The following is a 19,498-nucleotide window of genomic DNA, read 5'->3' as shown; positions in this document are numbered from 1 at the left end:
GAATTTTTAAAAATGCACTTAATAGACTAACCCCGCATGTGGAGAAAGACCCCGGAAACCCAGTCACTTGTTATAGCTTTAATTCAGCTTATGATATAGCACTTAACATTTCAAACCCACACACACACACAAGCTATCATTATACAGGTGAATTCTGTTTACGGGTTACGGGTCAATTTGAAAGAAATCAACTGAAGTGAACATGAAAAGGGAAAAACAAAACAAAACAAAACAAAAAAAAACATATGAGCTTAGTCTTCCTCTACTTTGTATTCTCATGTCTATTCTCATTCACTGGATTCTTTGGACCAAGTACTTTGAACTTTTAAGCACTTGCTGTCCAGCTCCATGCTAGCACTGTACACATGAGATCATTTGTGTGGCTATAGAGCTTTTGTACCACTTGTTGTGAATTGTGTGTATGTCGTGGGGGGGGGGGTGTACCCTCCTATTTTTTGACTGTTATGTTTTGATGACGTTCATGGGGAGGCGGTGCCTTCAATGTTAAGGTGCTCGTTATTTGCTTGTAATTATTTGTCACTTCATAGTATAAAACCGATGGAGCTTAATTAAACAGATTATGTGTTGAATGTGTTGTGAATGTCTTTACACTTGGATCAAGTAATGAGGATGACGCCATTTCATGCACACTATAGCTGCAGTATAATCAACTCTCTCTCTCTCTCTCTCTCTCTCTCTCTCTCTCTCTCTCTCTCTCTCTCTCTCTCTGTAACTGTGCTGTTGAAGTCCTCGTGATTCTAATTTTGACATTCTGTGTCTCCAAGTCTGTAAATAAAAAAAACCCCACTGTGCATAGCCTACTGGTTTGTTATTTGACCCCGCACGAACGGGTGGCACAGTTAAACAATATAAGAACGTAACCGGTGTAAACGGTTTCCGGTATCTTCCGGTTCCGTGTTGTGATTGGTTCAGGGGTTGTTTTTGTCATCGGAAGATGAGCAATGTCCAGCCACTGTGGAACCGTAGTTAACCAGTGGCTACTGGACCGTTGAATCATTGGGGTGTAATGGTCGGTGATACCTGTATGTGGTTTTATTATGATTCGTCAAAAAATTACTGTTCATGTCGAGGGGATGGACTTTTGTTGATATTACGTCTTTTCGACGATGGATATTTAAATAAACACTCCACGTCAAAGATCAGTTCCAGATATCGAAAGCAAGTTGGCACCTTTGCGATCGTGGTTACTTTTATAAACAAGGGTGCAAACCTGTAGATCTTACTTTCAGTTTAATTGGTAAATTAAACAGCTATGGCGATAGCTCATGCCGCGACGGAGTATGTTTTCACCGACTTCTTGCTCAAAGAGCCGACATCGGAGGCGAAATACAAAGGCATCCGACTAGACCTGGCAGTAGATAAGATTGTGACCTGCGTTGCAGTTGGGCTCCCTTTGTTGCTCATCTCTCTCGCTTTTGCACAAGAGGTGACTGTCGGTGAGTGGTTTTCACTATGTTACACTACGCTTCTGTTGTTACGTATACCTGTAGCTATCTCTGAATACAGTACTTGACCCTAGTGGATTGTGCTAGTTTGAAGAAACGTTTTACCACCATTTTCACAGTAACGTATTTGCCATTTCGGTTTACCTTTTTTTTTTTTTTAAAGAAAAAAAGCAGTGATGTATTACACATGGTTTTGGGAGTTCACAGTCAGGTTTCTGATTTACCAAACACCGGGAAGTTCCCTCGTATGCATTTTTGGGATGTAAACGAAGCGCGCAACAGTTGGAAGCTGTGAATGGCGATCGTCGGACCCATGTTAAATTAAGCACGGGTTCCCAGACCTCCTGTAGGGTGAGAGCCCGGGCAAGTTTGTGCACGACCCTACCACAGCTGCCGCGCTGAGGCTGCCAGAGTCTTAAATTTGAAACTTGAACTGGTAGTTATATCAAAAGCACCTAAGGACAACCAGAAAGAGTCGAACCTGTTGTTGCCGATGGCTCACGCGCTTGGAAATGACTTTAGAGCACAGGCCTACCCATCTGTCATTGTTGTGCTTCCAGTGCACGTGGCAGACCATTACTTAAAAGTTTGTTTGTTGTTGTTTTTGGTTTGGTTTGTCAATGTGGCAACTGCCACTGTCACCCTAATTCTGTTTTACTAATACAAGAATCTCTTGGAGAGTGAGGTGCCCCCATGCTTATCAGAATGACACAGATATACCATCACTGAGTCCTTCTCTCTCTCTCTCTCTCCCTCCCTCTTCTGCACTTTGAATGTGTGGAATGCCTGTGAAGACCAGATTTGAATTTAAACTTGAGGTAGCAAAAGTTGCTCAGTTCCCAGAGGGCCTGTTGAAAACCTGTTTTTAAAAATGTTTTGATGCAAAAATAGTGTAATGTGTAAAGAACATCTCCCACTGTATAGAAAAGATGTGTCTCTTCTGTGTCTTCCGTCTGCTTCTCTCTCTCTCTCTCTCTCTCTCTCTCTCTCACACACTCACACACGCAGATGCACGTGCACACACACACAAACACACTATTCATAGCTATAGCCCTCTGTCTTTCATCAGTGTGGGTTTTGTTGTCTAGTGTCGTAAACATCTCGGGTAAATACTGTTTCCAACAGCAGTTACTGTTTCTCTCATGACTCAGTCCATGTAGAACTAATGGACTATACCAATGTTTCAGTCAGTCATGGGAGTCTGAATGAGCTCTTTAAAAACAAGCCTCAAAAAATGTTCAGGAAATATTTTCATCCTGAGAAGGTTCCCTAAAACATCATGCTTTGATATATGTACATACACTAAAAAAAAATGAATATCTTAACAGAAACTGCTCTTGAAGTTAGATCACACTCTGTTCTGGTTCCTTTACTGCTCTTGAAGTTAGACCACACACTTCTCTGGTTCCTTTACTGTTGCTGAAGTTAGATCACACACTGCCCTGGTTCCTTTACTGTTGCTGAAGTTAGATCACACGGTGCTTTGGTTCCTTGACAGTTCTTTGAATTAGGTCACACACTGCTTTGGTTCCTTTACTTTGTCACCAATCTTACCTGTGCACTTGTAAAATACACAGCAGTGGGTTAACAGACAGTAACAACTCTCGTTGTTTATGTTCAAACTCATCGAGGACCACAGAGTGCTGAAAGATAGATGGATGGTGAAAGATGAATGGTAGACATGCTCACAGAATCTTAAATCATAGATATAGACGTTATAGCCGATTCTTAGCCACTTAAATGCACTGAGATTTGATTCTTCATTAGGATAAAGCAATGTTGCATTAGCGGCATAAGACCAGTGGACCTAAACAGAAGCTTCTATAAATATGTTTACTGTGAAGTGGGAAAAAATGTCACTGTGTTCTACAAAAATGTCACTTTGTTCTTTTGGATCTCCAGAGTATGCATGTTAAATTCACGAGAAATTTGTGTTTCCCTCGTTTAGGCATGAAGAGTCGTGACGAAATGCTAACACAACTTTGTCATGATACTGTAACTCTTTTATGAGGAAGCAAATATAATATGTTGAGTCATGCTTTTTTTTTTTTTTGCAGATGAGTGTGACCTCACTCTCAGCGTGAGCTCTTCTCTTTTAATATGAGCTCTGTCTTTTAATATGAGCTCTGTTTTTTAATGTGAGCTCTTCTCTTTTAATGTGAGCTCTTCTCTTTTAATGTGAGCTCTTCTCTTTTAGTATGAGCTCTTCTCTTTTAATGAGCTCTTTTTCATAATGTGAGCTCTTCTCTTCGCTTTGAGCTCTTCTCTTCTAATATGAGCTCTGTTGGGTTTTTTTTGTAATGAGAGGTCTTCTCTTTTAATGTGAGCTCCCCGGTTGGCTGTATTCTGCTCACCTGATCACAAGATCTTTATTTTACTCCTGGTTTCAGAGCTCTCAGATATACGTATAGCAGTAACAACATTTAATTTTCACTGGGCCTTGACAGAACTGACTGGCAGGAAACAAGGCTTCCCTCGTTTCTAGATTAGGTTCTCGTGTAATGGATATCTTTTTTCCTCTTTTTGTTCCCTTTTTTTAAACTGGACAGTAACTGCTTTTTAGTTTAAAGATGAATATTCTAGGTCTTATTGAAAAAGTAAGTTGATGGTTAGACCAAATGTTCAGCTAATCTGTAAAGATTGATGAGCAGCTAGTTCTTACTAAAATTAACTCTTTTTTAAGTCTTAGGAGATTTTCCACAAATTTGTGTCCACAAAATCATATATATATATATATATATATATATATATATATATATATACACCCACTCACACACTTCTCTCTCTCTCTCTCTCTCTTTTTCCACATCTTCAGGCACACAGATCAGTTGTTTTTCTCCCACAAACTTCTCATGGCGTCAGGCAGCCTATGTTGACTCCTTCTGCTGGGCTGCTCTACAACAACAAGAGAAAGGCAGCTTACCGCTCTGGCTTCACAAGGTACAAGCACGCGCACACACCCACACACACACACACACACACACAGTCTGTAATTCATAACGCTGACGTTAATGACTTAGAGAGAGCTTTGCCAGTGGCATTGAAGGAAACCTGTTTCCAAGAAATCTGTATCCACTTCTAATGAGATACAGTTCAGAGAAAAAAAGTTTGTGAACCGTCAGGAATGATCTATTTTTTCGGCATGATTGTCTCCTGACATGTGATCTGATCTTCATCTAAGTCGTAATAATAAATAAAGATGATTCAATTTAACAAAGAACACTAACACGTGCCACAATACATTGGCACACCTTTACTGAATAAATGTTTTAAACAGTCACGGTCATTAATGGGAAAAGTGTATGAAACTCGAGGATATTAGCATCTTGAAAAGAGAGTAACTGGCGTCAGGTGTTGCACTCAGTGAGTCAGGTGTTCTAAGCAGTCCAGACATGGGTTTGACCAGCCCCACCATTTATTGATTTACAACAGTATTGTGAAGGCCCACTCAATATAGATTTTAGAGTGTGACCTCCTCAGAACTGTTCAGAACTGTTGTTGAAGTTCTGAAGGCTGGGCAGGGTTACAAAATGACTTCTGAACACCTTGGCCTCCAGTCAGGCAGATAGTACACAAATTGAAAAAAAATTCAGCACCTCTGCTGCTCTCCCTCGATGTGGCCAGACCAGGAAGATCAGTGCATGAACACCGCATACATTCCCTAGACAGGCGGCAAAGAGCCATCGGGTGACAGCTCAGGTTCTGGTGGAATCTCTCGCATTCAATAACATCTGTGTTCATGAATCTACCATAAGAACACAAATGGTGTTCTTAGGAGGTTACCACAGAGGAAACCACTGCTCTTCCAAAGAAAAAAAACATTGCTGCCCATCTCAAGTTTACGAAATACCACCTGGATGTTGCACAGGACCACTGGAACACTGCTCTGTGGACAGATGAGACGAAAGTCAATGTACAGTGTTGACAAAAGCCTGTATATTAACACCAAAATACAAAATACCAACAGTATACTAACAGTATGCTAACACCAAAACACAAAATACCAACAGTATACTAACAGTACGCTAACACCAATACACAGAATACTAACAGTATACTAACAGTATGCTAACACCAATACACAAAATACCAACAGTATACTAACAGTACGCTAACACCAATACACAGAATACTAACAGTATACTAACAGTATGCTAACACCAATACACAAAATACCAACAGTATACTAACAGTACGCTAACACCAATATACAGAATACTAACAGTATACTAACAGTATGCTAACACCAATACACAGAATACCAGCAGTGTACTAACAGTATGCTAACACCAAAACACAAAATACCAACAGTATCCTAACAGTACGCTAACACCAAAATACAAAATACCAACAGTATACTAACAGTATGCTAACACCAAAACACAAAATACCAACAGTATACTAACAGTATGCTAACACCAATACACAGAATACTTACAGTATACTAACAGTATGCTAACACCAAAACACAAAATACCAACAGTATACTAACAGTACGCTAACACCAATACACAGAATACTTACAGTATACTAACAGTACGCTAACACCAATACACAGAATACTTACAGTATACTAACAGTATGCTAACACCAATACACAGAATACTAACAGTACGCTAACACCAATACACAGAATACTTACAGTATACTAACAGTATGCTAACAGTATGCTAACACCAAAACACAGAATACTAACAGTATGCTAACATTATGCTAACACCAAGCACAGAATACTTACAGTATACTAACAGTATGCTAACACCAATACACAGAATACCAACAGTATGCTAACACAATACACAGAATACTTACAGTATACTAACAGTATGCTAACAGTATACTAACACCAAAACACAGAATACCAACAGTATGCTAACAGTACGCTAACACCAATATGCAGAATACTTACAGTATACTAACACCAATACACAGAAGTCAGAATAATTATAAGATATGTGGAGTTGTGTTTTATATGTTTGGTCTTTTTGCACTTATGTCCTTATGTACGCGCTTAAGTTATGCACTTATCTGATGTCCTTATGTTTGCACTGGTGTTGCATGTGGTTTATTGTTACAGCCATTCCATCTGTACTGAGATTAATTCCACCAGCCTAGCCATGTGGTATTAAAAGAGACTTGGAACTTTGAATCTCATCCTGGCTGTTAAACGTGGTGGACGGAGCATAAGGGTATTGAGCTCCCTGACTGCCTCAGGGCCTGCGCTCTTTTATGGACCACTGAACTCCCAGTTGAATCAGGAAATAAATTTTCGGGGACATCTGTCTGTGATCTAAAAACCCAGACTAAGCTGGGTCACGTCACACGACCGTGATCCGAAACACAGGAGTAAATAAACAGCATTCGTGGCTCAAACAGAACACATTCTGTGCATTAGATTTGCCGCAGTCAGGAGTCCTGACCTGACTCTCATTGAAATGCTGTGATGTGACCTGAGGCAGGCGGTTTAGTCAAGACATCCCAAAAGTCCAAAAGAACTAAAACGGTTTTGTCGAGAGGAATGGACCAGAATGCTTCCTGGCAGGTGTACAGGTCTGATCGGCAGCTACAGAAAGCATTTGACTGAGGCTATTGACAATAAAGGAGGTTCCACTAGTCACTAAATATGAGCATTCACAGACTGTTTACATCAATAACCTTAATTGTTCAAACCATTTGCTCAGTAAAGATATTGAAAGGTATTGTGTGTGTGTGTGTGTGTGTGTGTGTGTGTGTGTGTTGTTTGTAAGATCGTCTTTATTTATTATTTTTACTTAGATAAGGGTCAGATCACGTTTAAGGAGTTACTCATGCAGAAATGCAGATCATTCCCAAGGGTTCACAAACATTCTCTCTGAGCTGTAAGCGTGCGTGTATGTGTGTGTGCGTGTGCTTTGAGTTTGTAAATCTAACTGGTCTGCCCTGTATCTCTCTCTCTCACTCTGTCTCTGACTTCGGAATGCGCTGTGCGTGTGTGTTTGTGTGTAGTTTAGACAGCGTGTATGTGGTTATGAAAAGTGATGTTAATGGCCTATAACAAGTTGACAGGTTGCTTTGGGCCTGTGGGTCACCAAAGGATATGGGAAAATTCCCTCTCCACTGCACTGCTCATTACTTTCACAAACACACACACACACACGCACACACTTGCATGAGTGCCTGCATATGGTTGTGTGATGCAGGAGTTACTCATTTTCTGTGCCAGAAGGGGGCAGTAGAGTCCTGCTGTGAGAAGCTAAGAGTAAGTTAGTCATGTCTGAGGTTCGTCTGTGGAGAGCGTAATGATGTGTTCTACTCTGTTGAGCTGTTCACTCATGTGGAACATGGCATGATGCTTCTTGAGTGAGCACCAAAGCCAAATATGAAATACCATTAAACTTTCAGCTCTGTTCTCCTTAGATGTACTTAAATTTGAGTGTGTGTTTGTATGAAGATAGAGAGTTTGCAATGCAAAGTTCGAGGAGGAGCGAGTGTCCCGAATGTTAATTGTAGGTGAGTGTGTGTGTGTGTGTGTGCTGAAAGCTTAACGCATATTGTGTTGCTGTAGCTTTCTGCTTAAAGGGGAGCTCTGGTACAGAAATAATCTCTCTCTCTCTCTCTCTCTCCCTCTCCCTCTCCCTCTCCCTCTCTCTCTCTCCTCAGTTCTTCCCGTATATCCTGTTGTTGGTGGCGGTATTGGTGTACTTGCCAGCGTTGTTTTGGCGTTTTACAGCAGCCCCTCAGCTTTCCTCAGACCTCACCTTCATCATGGAGGAGCTGGACCGCTCTTATAACCGTGCCATCAAACTGGCCAAACGCATGGCCATCACTGGGTTCACTGGTGATGCGGACTCAACGCGCAAGGACCCCGTCGGGTAAGACACGAACACTCGCGTACTATACCCTCTTACACACACACACACACACTCACACACACATATCCGTGCCCCAGAATACATGCGTAAATGCACATGTACACACACACACTCGTACCCCTTTTCCACTGACCCGGTGCCGGTGCCGTGATTTTCCACTGAAAAAATTCCGGTGCCGGTGCCAAAAAGCTGGAATTGCTGGTCCTAAAAGTTGGAACCGCTGACATCAGCGGCTATGCAAATAAAAACCACGCGAGGACCAATCATTTCAGTGTTTGATGTGTTTGGTACGTAACGTTCCCCAAAGAGGCGGTAGTAACAAAAAAAATTTCTGACCAAGATAGCGGTAGGCTAAAGGCTATATGTAGCATGAAAATATGTATATGATTAAAAGATGTATGGGCAATCATTTGTGTCTACATCAACACGGGCTGTTGTTTACATGCTACATGAACGTGGTCGGACGCAGAGTGGTAGAAAAAAACTCTCTCCCTCTCTGGTTGGTGCAAATAGACCACTGTAGACCTTCATTTGAACACTCATTTAAACTTTTGAACTAGGTGACACGCTTACTATTTTCGTGAATTTTGCCCCCAGAGCGAAAAACCACGCGAAGACCAATCAGTTCAGTGTTCTGTCCAACATTATTAGCATAGCAGATGCGTTCTGTCTGACGCTATTTCTTCCCCAAGGAAACTGCCCAAACTTTCGCTACGTAGCGCTCGGTTCTCAAACCTGTGGAAATGCGGGCCGGTTCTCAAAAGGCACCAAGGCAGCACTGGCTCCGCACCAGCACCACCACGGGCACCAGCACCATCCTAGTGGAAAAGAGTTATCACAGTCTCACATAGAAAGACAGATTTCCCTCTGAACACACTGACATACGGACACACACACACCCCCCCACACCCACATACACACAGACAGTCTCGCGCAGAAAGACAGACATTCCGCCAAACACATTTACATATGGACACACACATACACACGTGTATTTACACACACACACACACACACACACACGCACACCCTTGTTTAGACTTGAGTTATGAATGTATGTGTACAACTGAATTCATCAGTCCTGCACAGTGTATGTGATGGTGTGTGTGTGATGGGGTGTGTGTGAGGGAATGTGTGAAGGTGTGTGTGTGATGGGGTGTGTGTGAAGGTGTGTGTTTTGTGTGACACCTCTTACTCTGCTGTTGATGCCGCCATTAGTGGTACAAAGAGCAAAAAGGAGTGACTGTATGACAAATGATGTGTGTGTGTGTGTGTCCATGTGACTGTGTCTGGTTTGACAGGCGAGACACTCACATACACTCGACTGAAAACAGTCCGTCTCAGCTTTGTTTCAGTCATTGCCATCCATCCATCCTCACCCCCTCTGTTTTCTTTTCATCTTACCCACTGAGACTTCATTAAACAAACCTTAATTAACAACTAAAGTCTTTCAAATATCCAGCCCTGAATGGATTTCTCTGTCCCTCTCTCTCTCTCCGTCTCTCTCTCTTTCTGTGTGTGTGTGTGTGTGTGTGTGTGTGTGTGTGTGTGTGTGTGTGTGTTTGTGTGTGTGGTCTCACCTTGTGGCCTAATTGAAAATGAAAGATCACATTGGGAAAATCATGCCTGCTCCCTGACTGTAGCCCCACTCTTACTCTTCTGTTTCTATGAATATGTATTAGATGCTGATTATGAACTGTTCCCCAGAACAATCAAAAAATGACCCAGATATGATCAGATTCGTGAACTCAATTCAGACTCCACATGTCTGTGTGTGTGTGTCTGTCTGTCTGTCTGTCTGTGTTTCTCTTGTCTTGCACTTCAGTGTTGAACTGGACTTGAATCAGAGTTACTTTTGAAGTACTCTCAGATGTACTGATCTCTGTGAGCCTGTGTTCTGCTTTTGCCTGACCAAGAGCTCAGTGAAGCACTCTGAGTAGTGTTTGATTACTCTGTGTGTGTGTGTGTGTGTGTGTGTGTGTGTGTGTGTTTTCCAGTTCAGTGTCAGATCTGACAGAGAGCTGCTTTAGGTACCCTCTGGTGGAGCAGTATTTGAAGATGAAACGTTTTTCATTCGGGATACTGTTGCGGTACGTGGTGTGTCGGGTCGTGACCCTGCTGATCCTGGTGCTGGCGTGTGTTTACCTGTCCTATTACATCCGTCTGTCTGTGACGGACGAATTCAGCTGTAATATCCGAACGGGGATCCTGTTTAACGACACCAGCGTTCCAGCCGCTCTGCAGTGTAAACTCATCGCCGTGGGCATTTTCCAGCTCCTGAGCTACATAAACCTGACGGTGTACGCTCTGCTGGCTCCTGTGTGTGCGTACGCCGCCCTGGTGCCTCTGAGGAAAAACACAGACTTCCTGAAGATTTACGAGATGTTACCTACGCTGGGAGTGCTGGAGTTCTCCAGCATGGGCTGGGATGACCTGGCCATATACCTGCTTTTCCTGGAGGAGAACCTGAGTGAACTCAAGAGCTACAAGTGCCTAAAGGTGTGTGTGTGTGTGTGTGTGTGTGTGTATGTGTGTGTGTGTGTGTGTGTGTGTGTGTGTGTGTGTGTGTGTTTTAAGGTCTCATTAAACCTTTAAGCTGGTGGAGTATGGGATGTACGTGGTCTTTAGTGTGTGTGTGTGTGTGTGTGTGTGTGTGTGTAAGTTTGCAGGGATATGGTATGTATGTGAACTTTAATGTATGTGTTTGTTTGTGTGTGAAGGTCTGATTAAACTGTTAAGCTGGCGGGCTATGGTATGTAAACATTAAGCTGTGTGTATAACCTGTGTGTGTGTGTGTGTGTGTGTGTGTGTGTGTGTAGGTGCTGGAGCTGCTGAAGAACAGTGAAGATGGGCCGTGTGACACCATGCTCCTACTCCAGACCCTGGGACAGGTCAAGACAGACGCAGTGGACGGAGTGTCACCTGCCTCACTGACACAGCCCCCCGACCTCTCTGGCCAGCAAAACGAAAAGAACGGCATCGAGATGAAAGGTGTGTGTCTGTCTGTCTGTGTCTGTGTGTCTGTGTGTGTCTGTGTGTGAGAGACCTTACATAACAGAATGTCCATGATAACATATAAGTCAATACTGGTGCGTGTGTGTGTGTGTCTGTGTGTGTGTCTGTGTGTGTGTGTCTGTGTCTGTGTGTGTGTCTGTGTGTGAGAGACCTTACATAACAGAATGTCCATGATAACATATAATTCAATACTGGTGCGTGTATGTGTGAATGTGTGTGTGTGTGTGTGTGTGAGAGACCTTGCATATCAGAGTGTCCATGTTAACATGTAAGTCAATACTAGTGTGTGTGTGTGTGCATGTGCGTGCGTGTGCGTGCGTGTGCGTGCGTGTTTGTGTGTGAGAGGCCTTACATAACAGAATGTCCATGTTAACATGTAAGTCAATACTGGTGTGTGCGTGTGTGTGTGTATGATGGTTGAAGAGATGTGTTAATAAGCATCATCCTACTGGTATATTGATCACTGAACACTCAGGCTTGCTGTCTGCAATTAGCATTACTGTTAGAAAATATTAGATACGTTCCCCCTGAAAAATTGATTTCCCTGGAGTTGTAAATATTGGTAAAGCATGTGTCGTTATTCCTTTGTATGAATGTGGTCACGACTCTGGCCAAGGAGTTTTTTCTTTTTTTTTTTCTTTTTTCTCTTTATTTTACATTGCACAACTCTCATAGGCCCGTGGCCTAAGGGTTTGAGGAAGCGGGTTTCTGACTGAAAGGTCGCCGGTTCGATTCCTTCCACGGCTGAAGAGCCCTTGAGCAAGTAACCCCCCCAACTGCTCCCCGGGCGCAAGGCTACAGCCCACTGCTCCTGCGTCTAGTGGTTGTGTGTGCTCAGTACTGGTGTGTAAGGGTGGATTAAATGCAAAGGTCAAATTCACTGCCCACAGTGTGTGTGTGCGCCGTCACGGAGATTTAATCTTAATCTCTAATCTCCGATCTTATTAACATTCCTCGGTGTATAGAAACACAGAGGCTGTGAGGGTCCAGATATGCTTGGTATGCACAGACAATCAACATCTGTTAGTTTCTGAAGAAATCACCTCACTAGATACTTAAGTCATTAAAAACCATTTGCCTGTGTTGAATATGCGGCTGCCCCATCAGTGCAGTAGATAACCAGAAGGTGGAGAAAAGTGATCTCCCTGAAACCCAAACGCGTTGTCAGACGTACCTGTAAGAAAGGAAGGAAGAGTCAGTACTTTTTTTTTCCTCCCTCATTAGAAATTATCTCTCAAACCATACGCAAAGTTCTCAAGATTCTCCGAACACGCTCGAAAGTGTCTTAATTTGGTTTTTTGGGGGGTTATTTTCTCCTATATATAAATAATGGAAGAGGGCACTGAAACTTCACTAACGCCTGTAGGAGGATACTGAATATCTTTGTCACTTTTAACATACTTTCACAATTGCATCATGAATATCATAAATGTTTTTAAGCTGATCTTAAAAGCACGGGCATTGATAAAACCTCTCAAATCTGTGATAAAACACTCGCACCAGGATAGTTTAAACTCTGTTGTAAGCTCTGATTTTTAGGTGAGAACATAAGACTCCCTCCATTACTTCAGCAGACATTTTTTTTTTACTCAAAGATTGAATGAAGTGTTATCTGTGTGAAGATCAGGGGTATCACCGACTAAGAATTTACATGGTCAAATCTGATTGGTCAAGTCTTGCCTCGTGTTGACCAATCGTCGAATAAGGCTTTTCTTTCTTTTTTTTTCGGGCTCATTGATCCATATTCTCATTTGCGACACTGGCTTCCATTTTTTCCACACTAGTCAAAAGAGTTCAAACGCCCAATTAAACAGTTTGTCTTCTTGACTTATGCATACAAATTTATTTTATAATAGGACGTGTTCCATCCTTTTTCTCACTCGTTATTTGAAAAGTCTGCATTTTGGTGACCTTACAACGATAATAAATATAGCATATAGAAGGCCCATAGCTTACAGTAAAGAAAGAAATCCAGAGTAGGTATGTACAAAACTTTTATTTATTTATTTCGCACACAGAAACAGTTTGATAATGAAATGACAAAAACTGAAACGAGGCAGCTGTCAGGTGTCGGTATATCAAACATCAAACATAAAGTGACATATAAAAAATGACCAAAACAAAATATAGGTTTAAATAACAAACGGGATAACACATGCCTTGGATTTTTATCTATTTAAGTTACGTTGAATCCCTACAAGCTATAAATTAAAGGGAATATGGAATAAACATTAATCGCTAAACGATTCCTTAACATTAACATAAAATGAACATTTAACGCCATGAAGTGCAGAACAACGTCAACACAAAGTAGAGTAAAATGTACGACAACATTTTGGATTAAATAGAATTGGATAGACCTAATAAATAACAAATGAGTAACTGAAGAGAACGGAATACGCGAGCTTGCCGCCATGTCCAGGAGTCGGTTGCTTGACTTTCACATCTGTCGTTCGCTGCCCCAGCTCACCCTCGCTGACGTTCCTAAGGTATTTTAATTAGTTATCAGGAGTGCATGTTAGGGTCATTATTGTTCATTTCTGTTTATTTATTTATTTATTTTTAATTAAATCGGAGTAGATTTCTTAGGCATGTCGTGGAATTCTGCGCTGTTCCGAGCCTGCATCTGACTCCCGATTTTATGTTCAAATGCCTCTTTTATGTTCAAATGTCCCCTGCTCCCTTGCAAGCCAGAAGAAAAACAAATGTGAGAGAGAGAAAGTCGACAACATCATCATTTCATCCCAGAGCACATCACAGTCCCGAGTCAACCTTATATTCAACACCCCCATATAGCCGGAATGGAATAATCCTTGTATCATAACCACATTTTGCAACGACTCGTCTGTGAGGTTAGTGGTCGAATCAGGCTCCTTAGATCGAATCGCCGAATAGTCAGCTATTCAAGGGGGGGGGTCACGCCTAGTGAAGATCACGGGTGATCACGATTATCCGACGAAGCTCTGCCTTCGGTTTTATCAATCTATAGTTACGCAGTTCCAGATCCAACTTGAAAGACTTGGTCAAAGGTTTTTCGAGTTGAGCTTGTCTTTTAAGATCTGATGGGAGCAGACAGCAGTTTGTGCTGCGGGCAGAGTTCTGATGTTCAGATACGCTGAAGTAGCTTTTGATTTTCAAAGCAGATACAGCGCGTTATTATAAATTCATTACCCACAGATGTTTGTAAAAACCCCATGGCTTGAACTCACCTGTCAGTCAGAGAACTAGACTCATTTCAAGGGGTTTGAGCAGGAGAGTTGGCAAGCTCAGAATCCAGCTGGCCAGAGAGAGGATGGGTTATGGTCATTCTAGACTAATGCAGAAGCAGAACACACACACACACACACTTGTTCATGCTCTCTTGATGGTTCTTGGTGCAGGCTGTTACTTTGACAGCAGGATTTTCTCACGTCCTGAGACATTGGGAGGCTTTTTCATCTCTTTTATCCATTCAAATGCACACTTTGCACAACAAATGACTTCAGGCAGAAAAAAAAAACATTTCAGAGGCTTATAAATGGAAAGGCCTGGATTTATTCTCTGCACAGAGGTGGTTGTTAAACCGACACAGTTTAATTGCAAATGGCCAGTGAGGCACCTTAGCATGAAACAAACAGAACACATCCCGAGAGCTCTGTTTCCATCAGACTGATCTTCTACACGCACATGCGCGCACGCGCACACACACGCGTGCACACACACACACACACACATCTTGGCGTGCATTTGTTGACTAATGACTGCAATCAGCACCCTGTTATCACCCCCCCCCCCACACACACACACACACGCACGCACATACACACACATGTCCATTATCTCTGCGTCTTTGGCTGGTTTATGACATAAGCTCCATCCTCAGGTGTGTTGGACAGCTGCTGCATGTTGATATGTAGTTACAAAAAGATTCATAATATAGATTCAACACTAACTAATTTACCAGCACGACAGAAGTGTTTGTGTGTGTTTGTGTGTGTTTGTGTTTGTGTGTGTGTGTGTGTGTGTGTGTGTGTGTGTGTATGAGAAAGAGAGAAAGACAGAGAGAAAGAGAGAGAGAGAGAGACTGTGTGAATATAGGAGCATGTAAGCAAAAGGATTGTCCAGGGGTTGCAGACTGGGTACTATTGATTTCCACAGAATTAAATCAGTGGAAAGCAGAGAACTCAGTTACGACTGATTCAAGAGAACATGTTTCTGGTAGGCTAAGGTCTGGGGTTAGGGACTCCTATGTTTGGGTGTGTTTTTGTATGTGTTAGGGAGAGAGGGAGAGAGAGAGAGAGGGGGCGGGGGGGGGGGGGCGGGTTTGATTTCCTATCGTCCATGTCGCCGGTGGAGGAGACTCAGTGGTCTCTGAGTTACGTAATATAAGAGGTGATGCAGTTGGGCAGATGTTAACTGACCAAGCCTCTTTGGCTTGACACGCCTGCTAACACTGAGCTCTCCAATGAGACTTCACCCTGCCATCCATTCTTGTCACGGTTGGACTCAGGCACAACCTCATTTACTGTGGGGAAAAAAATCCCCACAGTAAAAACGCACGCAAAAAAAAAAAAAAAACACTCAAAAATCGCACATTTGAGCGTTTTGAAGTGTTTAAGAGTAAAACCAAATAGTGAGAAAATGGAGCTCTTGAAAACAAATGGAATGTGTTTCGGGTCGTTTAATAAAGGGATTTGTGAGCAAAATCTGTAAAATCAAAACAATGCGGTGAATCGAAACACTGCACTCTCGCCGCTGTGCCAGTCAAGGTAAAGGTCTCAAACTCAGACAAAGTCAGACACGCTCGTGCGTTTTTGGATCCCGGTCGTTCGGCCACATTTTGCACAGACTCACCAAAAAAGGAAGTTAAACATCCCTGGCAGAAACGCCACAAACCTGTGCAGTCCTGTTCTGTGGTGTTCTTTGTGTTACATAATATACTCTCTCTCTCTCTCTCACTCGCTCTCTCTCTCTTTCCCCTCTAGTAGATAGTATTTTTCATGGCTGCAGTAGTCAGCTCTTAGCTTGGGTTCAGCACTTTAGGTTCTGGGAACAGTTGGCTGACTCATGCACTACTAAATGGGTTTGCATATGCAGGAGATGACAGCAGATGGACAATGAAATTCACTCTTCAAAAATACTGCTGTGTGTTAATGGCTGTGTCTCTGTGTATGAGAGAATGATGTAGTCACTGAGAGCTTTTTAATTGCAACGTTTGTTAACTGAAAGTGTAGTTCAGTTCTCCTGCATGTGCCTGTACTTAATAAGTTGTCTGCTGTTAAACTGGGCAAAATAGAGACACACATGTACACATGTACATAACACACAAACACACATTAGACTTACACACTAATTAGTCTGATTAAGGCTGAATCATTTTTATAGATTGTTCACTGTGCCAACAGCTCTTCAAAATTGTGTGTGTGTGTGTGTGTGTGTGTGTGTCACAGAGAATGGGGGAGAGACCTGTGAAAGAGGCAGATGTTTAAGTAGGTAAACAGTGTGTATGTGTGTGTGTGTGTGTGCGTGTGTGTGTCACAGAGAATGGGGGAGAGGCCTGTGAGAGATGCAGATGTTTAAGTATGTAAACAGTGTGTGTGTGTGTGTCACAGACAATGGGGGAGAGGCCTGTGAGAGATGCAGATGTTTAAGTATGTAAACAGTGTGTGTGTGTGTGTGCATGTGTGTGCGTGTGTGTGTGTGTGTGTCACAGAGAATGGGGGAGAGACCTGTGAAAGAGGCAGATGTTTAAGTATGTAAACAGTGTGCGTGTGTGTGTCACAGAGAATGGGGGAGAGGCCTGTGAGAGATGCAGATGTTTAAGTAGGTAAACAGTGTGTGTGTGTGCGTGCATGTGAGCGCCTGTGTGTGTGTGGTGCGTGTGTGTGTGTGTGTGTGAGAGAGAGACCTCCAGCAGGAGAGCCACTCTCAGGTGCAATCCCCAATCCATCACAAGTGATTGTGTTATTCATGAGCTCCATGGAGCCTTCATTTACTGATTTAGCTGTGTGTGTGTGTGTGTGTTTGTTCGTGTTTGTGTTGGAACTAAACCTTAGAAAGTTAGCAGCCCCGCTGTTTATCTGTCCCTCTCTTAAACCTGTGTTTTTGGTTTTTTGGGTTTTTTTCCCCCAATCATTTCTCTCCAGAAGCTTCTCCACTCCTGTCAAGCAACAGCACGAGGAAATCAAGCGATGAGAAACCTGTGCGCCATCGGGTCTGACCGGCTGAGACCACACTGCTCTTTTCACTGTGAGAGTGACCGTGACCGACAGGGTGGGAACACGACCCAAACTTTGTTTTATTCTGCGCTACAGAAGAAGGCGGAGTTTAGACTGGACGTGGTTGTGGGGAACATCGAACGTCACACGCCGCCAGTATTATGAAGACACGGGCCAGGATACACCCTGTAATCGTAGCCAAATGCCACTGAATTCTTTGCCTGCACTATTGACACTGGAAAAAAAAAAAATCTGTATCTATTTGCTGCCGACCATGGCTGTCAAATTGTTGACAGGATTTTTTAATTGAATTTGTAATTTCATACGTTATTATTCTATTGCAATGTTTTTTGTTTGTTTGATTGTTTTTTCTGGGAGAATGTACAGAAAAAAAACGAACCTTTTTTTTTTTTTTTTCTGCGTGCATGTGTTTTATTTTACATGTAATGAGACAAACAGACCTTTCAGAACAAATGTATTGATCCATTCAGTTGAAATCAGACTAAATCAAGCTGACAATGAGACTTCAATGTTTTTGACAATGGAAAAGGTTAACGTGCATGGATGTGTGTGTGTGTGTGTGTGTGTGCGTGCGTGTGTGTGTTTGTGTGTGTGTGTGTGTGTGTGTGTGTGTGTGTGTGCGCGCGTGCAGCGAGAGTAATGTTTATTCGCCTGTGTACTTGTCTCATTTTTGGTTGTTTTTCGTCCTTTCTCTCAGCATTAAAACTGAATGTTTACAAAACTACAGCCACTGTGGGTGTGCCATTGTGTGTGTAGCGTGTGGGACATAGAGGTTATGCTATCTAGAATAACGAGCGTCATTAATTCAGTAGAGAGGTGCTAAAGGCAGAGTGCATTTGCCCTCTAGATGGGTGTATGTATGAATGGATTTCATATAGATGAGCAGTAATGTGAGACTGAAGCAGCAGGGAAGCTAACATTCGCCACTGACTAACACTAGCTCAGCAGCATTAGAAATCCATAATTATAAGCGACTGGAACGGTTCAAAACAAGAATCTTTTTTAAGGAGGTCGAAAATGTCTCATTAACACCAAAAGGCGGTATAAATAAAACCACAATACTGTAAAATGGCTTTAAAACACTGCGACCCGTTTAATCCTCAGAGTAATGCTAGACCTTATTAGATACAGGAGTGGAGGAAGACCAGCGTGAGACGGTGCTGGAGATGAAAACCTCTCTCCCCAAGGCTCAGGAGATGCTCTGTTAACTGGATCAAACCTGGAGCTCACTTGACAAGGTGTCTGACTCCCCTCGCCTAAAATCCGAGTCCGGGACTGATGCATTACGCTCACACGCACACAAAGACAGAAATACAGAGCTCGAGCGTAATCTTCAAACGCCAGTTCCCTGTACGCCCTCGAAACGATTCTCTAATCTTCACAACAAATTAGAATGTATGTTCTCCTGCAGAACAAACAAGCACACACACACACACACACACCGAACACTTTAAAACATCTGATTTTCTCTCTGTGTACAATCACTGTCTAATTCTCTTTATGATAATGATTTTACACGCACTGAAACAAATACAGAGCTTCCTTACCCAGCTCCTCCTTACAAATACCTCCCAAAAAAAAAAGCGCTCATTATTCTTCACAAAGAAACACTTATCTGATCCTGATGGGCTCTCGCTCTCTCTCTCTCTCTCTCTCTCTCTCTCTCTCACACACACACACTTTCTCACTCCTCTAACACTCTCTAACACATACAAAGCCAAGTCATTTCCTTCCTTCACGCTGACTCTACTGTAGCATCGGCTCAGTCTCTAGGCAGGGGGGACTTGTAAGAGGGATCTGTGTGTGTGTGAGAGAGAGAGAAAGAGAGAGAGAGAGAGCGAGAGAGAAAGTATTAGTGCGTCGTCCTTGCCAGAATCTTAATAAGCAAGCTGCTCCTTGGAATCTTCTGTTGTCAGTTTAATATTCATAGCATTAGCCCCCTCTCACT

At 42.6% G+C, this 19,498-nt stretch overlaps 1 protein-coding gene across 1 annotated transcript; it reads left to right on the top strand.

The window, feature by feature from the left end:
- The first annotated feature begins 1,245 nt into the window (after window positions 1-1,245).
- Window positions 1,246-17,600, top strand: panx1a (pannexin 1a). Its single transcript, XM_030778779.1, has 6 exons — window positions 1,246-1,457; window positions 4,282-4,406; window positions 8,106-8,317; window positions 10,315-10,816; window positions 11,137-11,308; window positions 17,458-17,600. Exons 1-6 carry the CDS (start codon window positions 1,274-1,276, stop codon window positions 17,529-17,531), a joined length of 1,269 nt encoding a protein of 422 aa, XP_030634639.1. The 5' UTR covers window positions 1,246-1,273; the 3' UTR covers window positions 17,532-17,600.
- Window positions 17,601-19,498: the final 1,898 nt, after the last annotated feature.

Source organism: Chanos chanos, chromosome 6 (genome assembly GCF_902362185.1).
Source record: "Chanos chanos chromosome 6, fChaCha1.1, whole genome shotgun sequence".
Taxonomy (NCBI): Eukaryota; Metazoa; Chordata; class Actinopteri; order Gonorynchiformes; family Chanidae; genus Chanos; species Chanos chanos.
This window is presented reverse-complemented; position numbering and strand designations above follow the sequence as displayed.

Bases quoted from the DNA above. Each gene is read 5' to 3' on its own strand.
- panx1a (XM_030778779.1), top strand. From the start codon at position 1,274: ATGGCGATAGCTCATGCCGCGACGGAGTATGTTTTCACCGACTTCTTG. The intron at 1,458-4,281 runs GTGAGTGGTTTT...CCACATCTTCAG, and splicing joins TGCACAAGAGGTGACTGTCG to GCACACAGATCAGTTGTTTT. The intron at 11,309-17,457 runs GTGTGTGTCTGT...ATTTCTCTCCAG, and splicing joins GAACGGCATCGAGATGAAAG to AAGCTTCTCCACTCCTGTCA.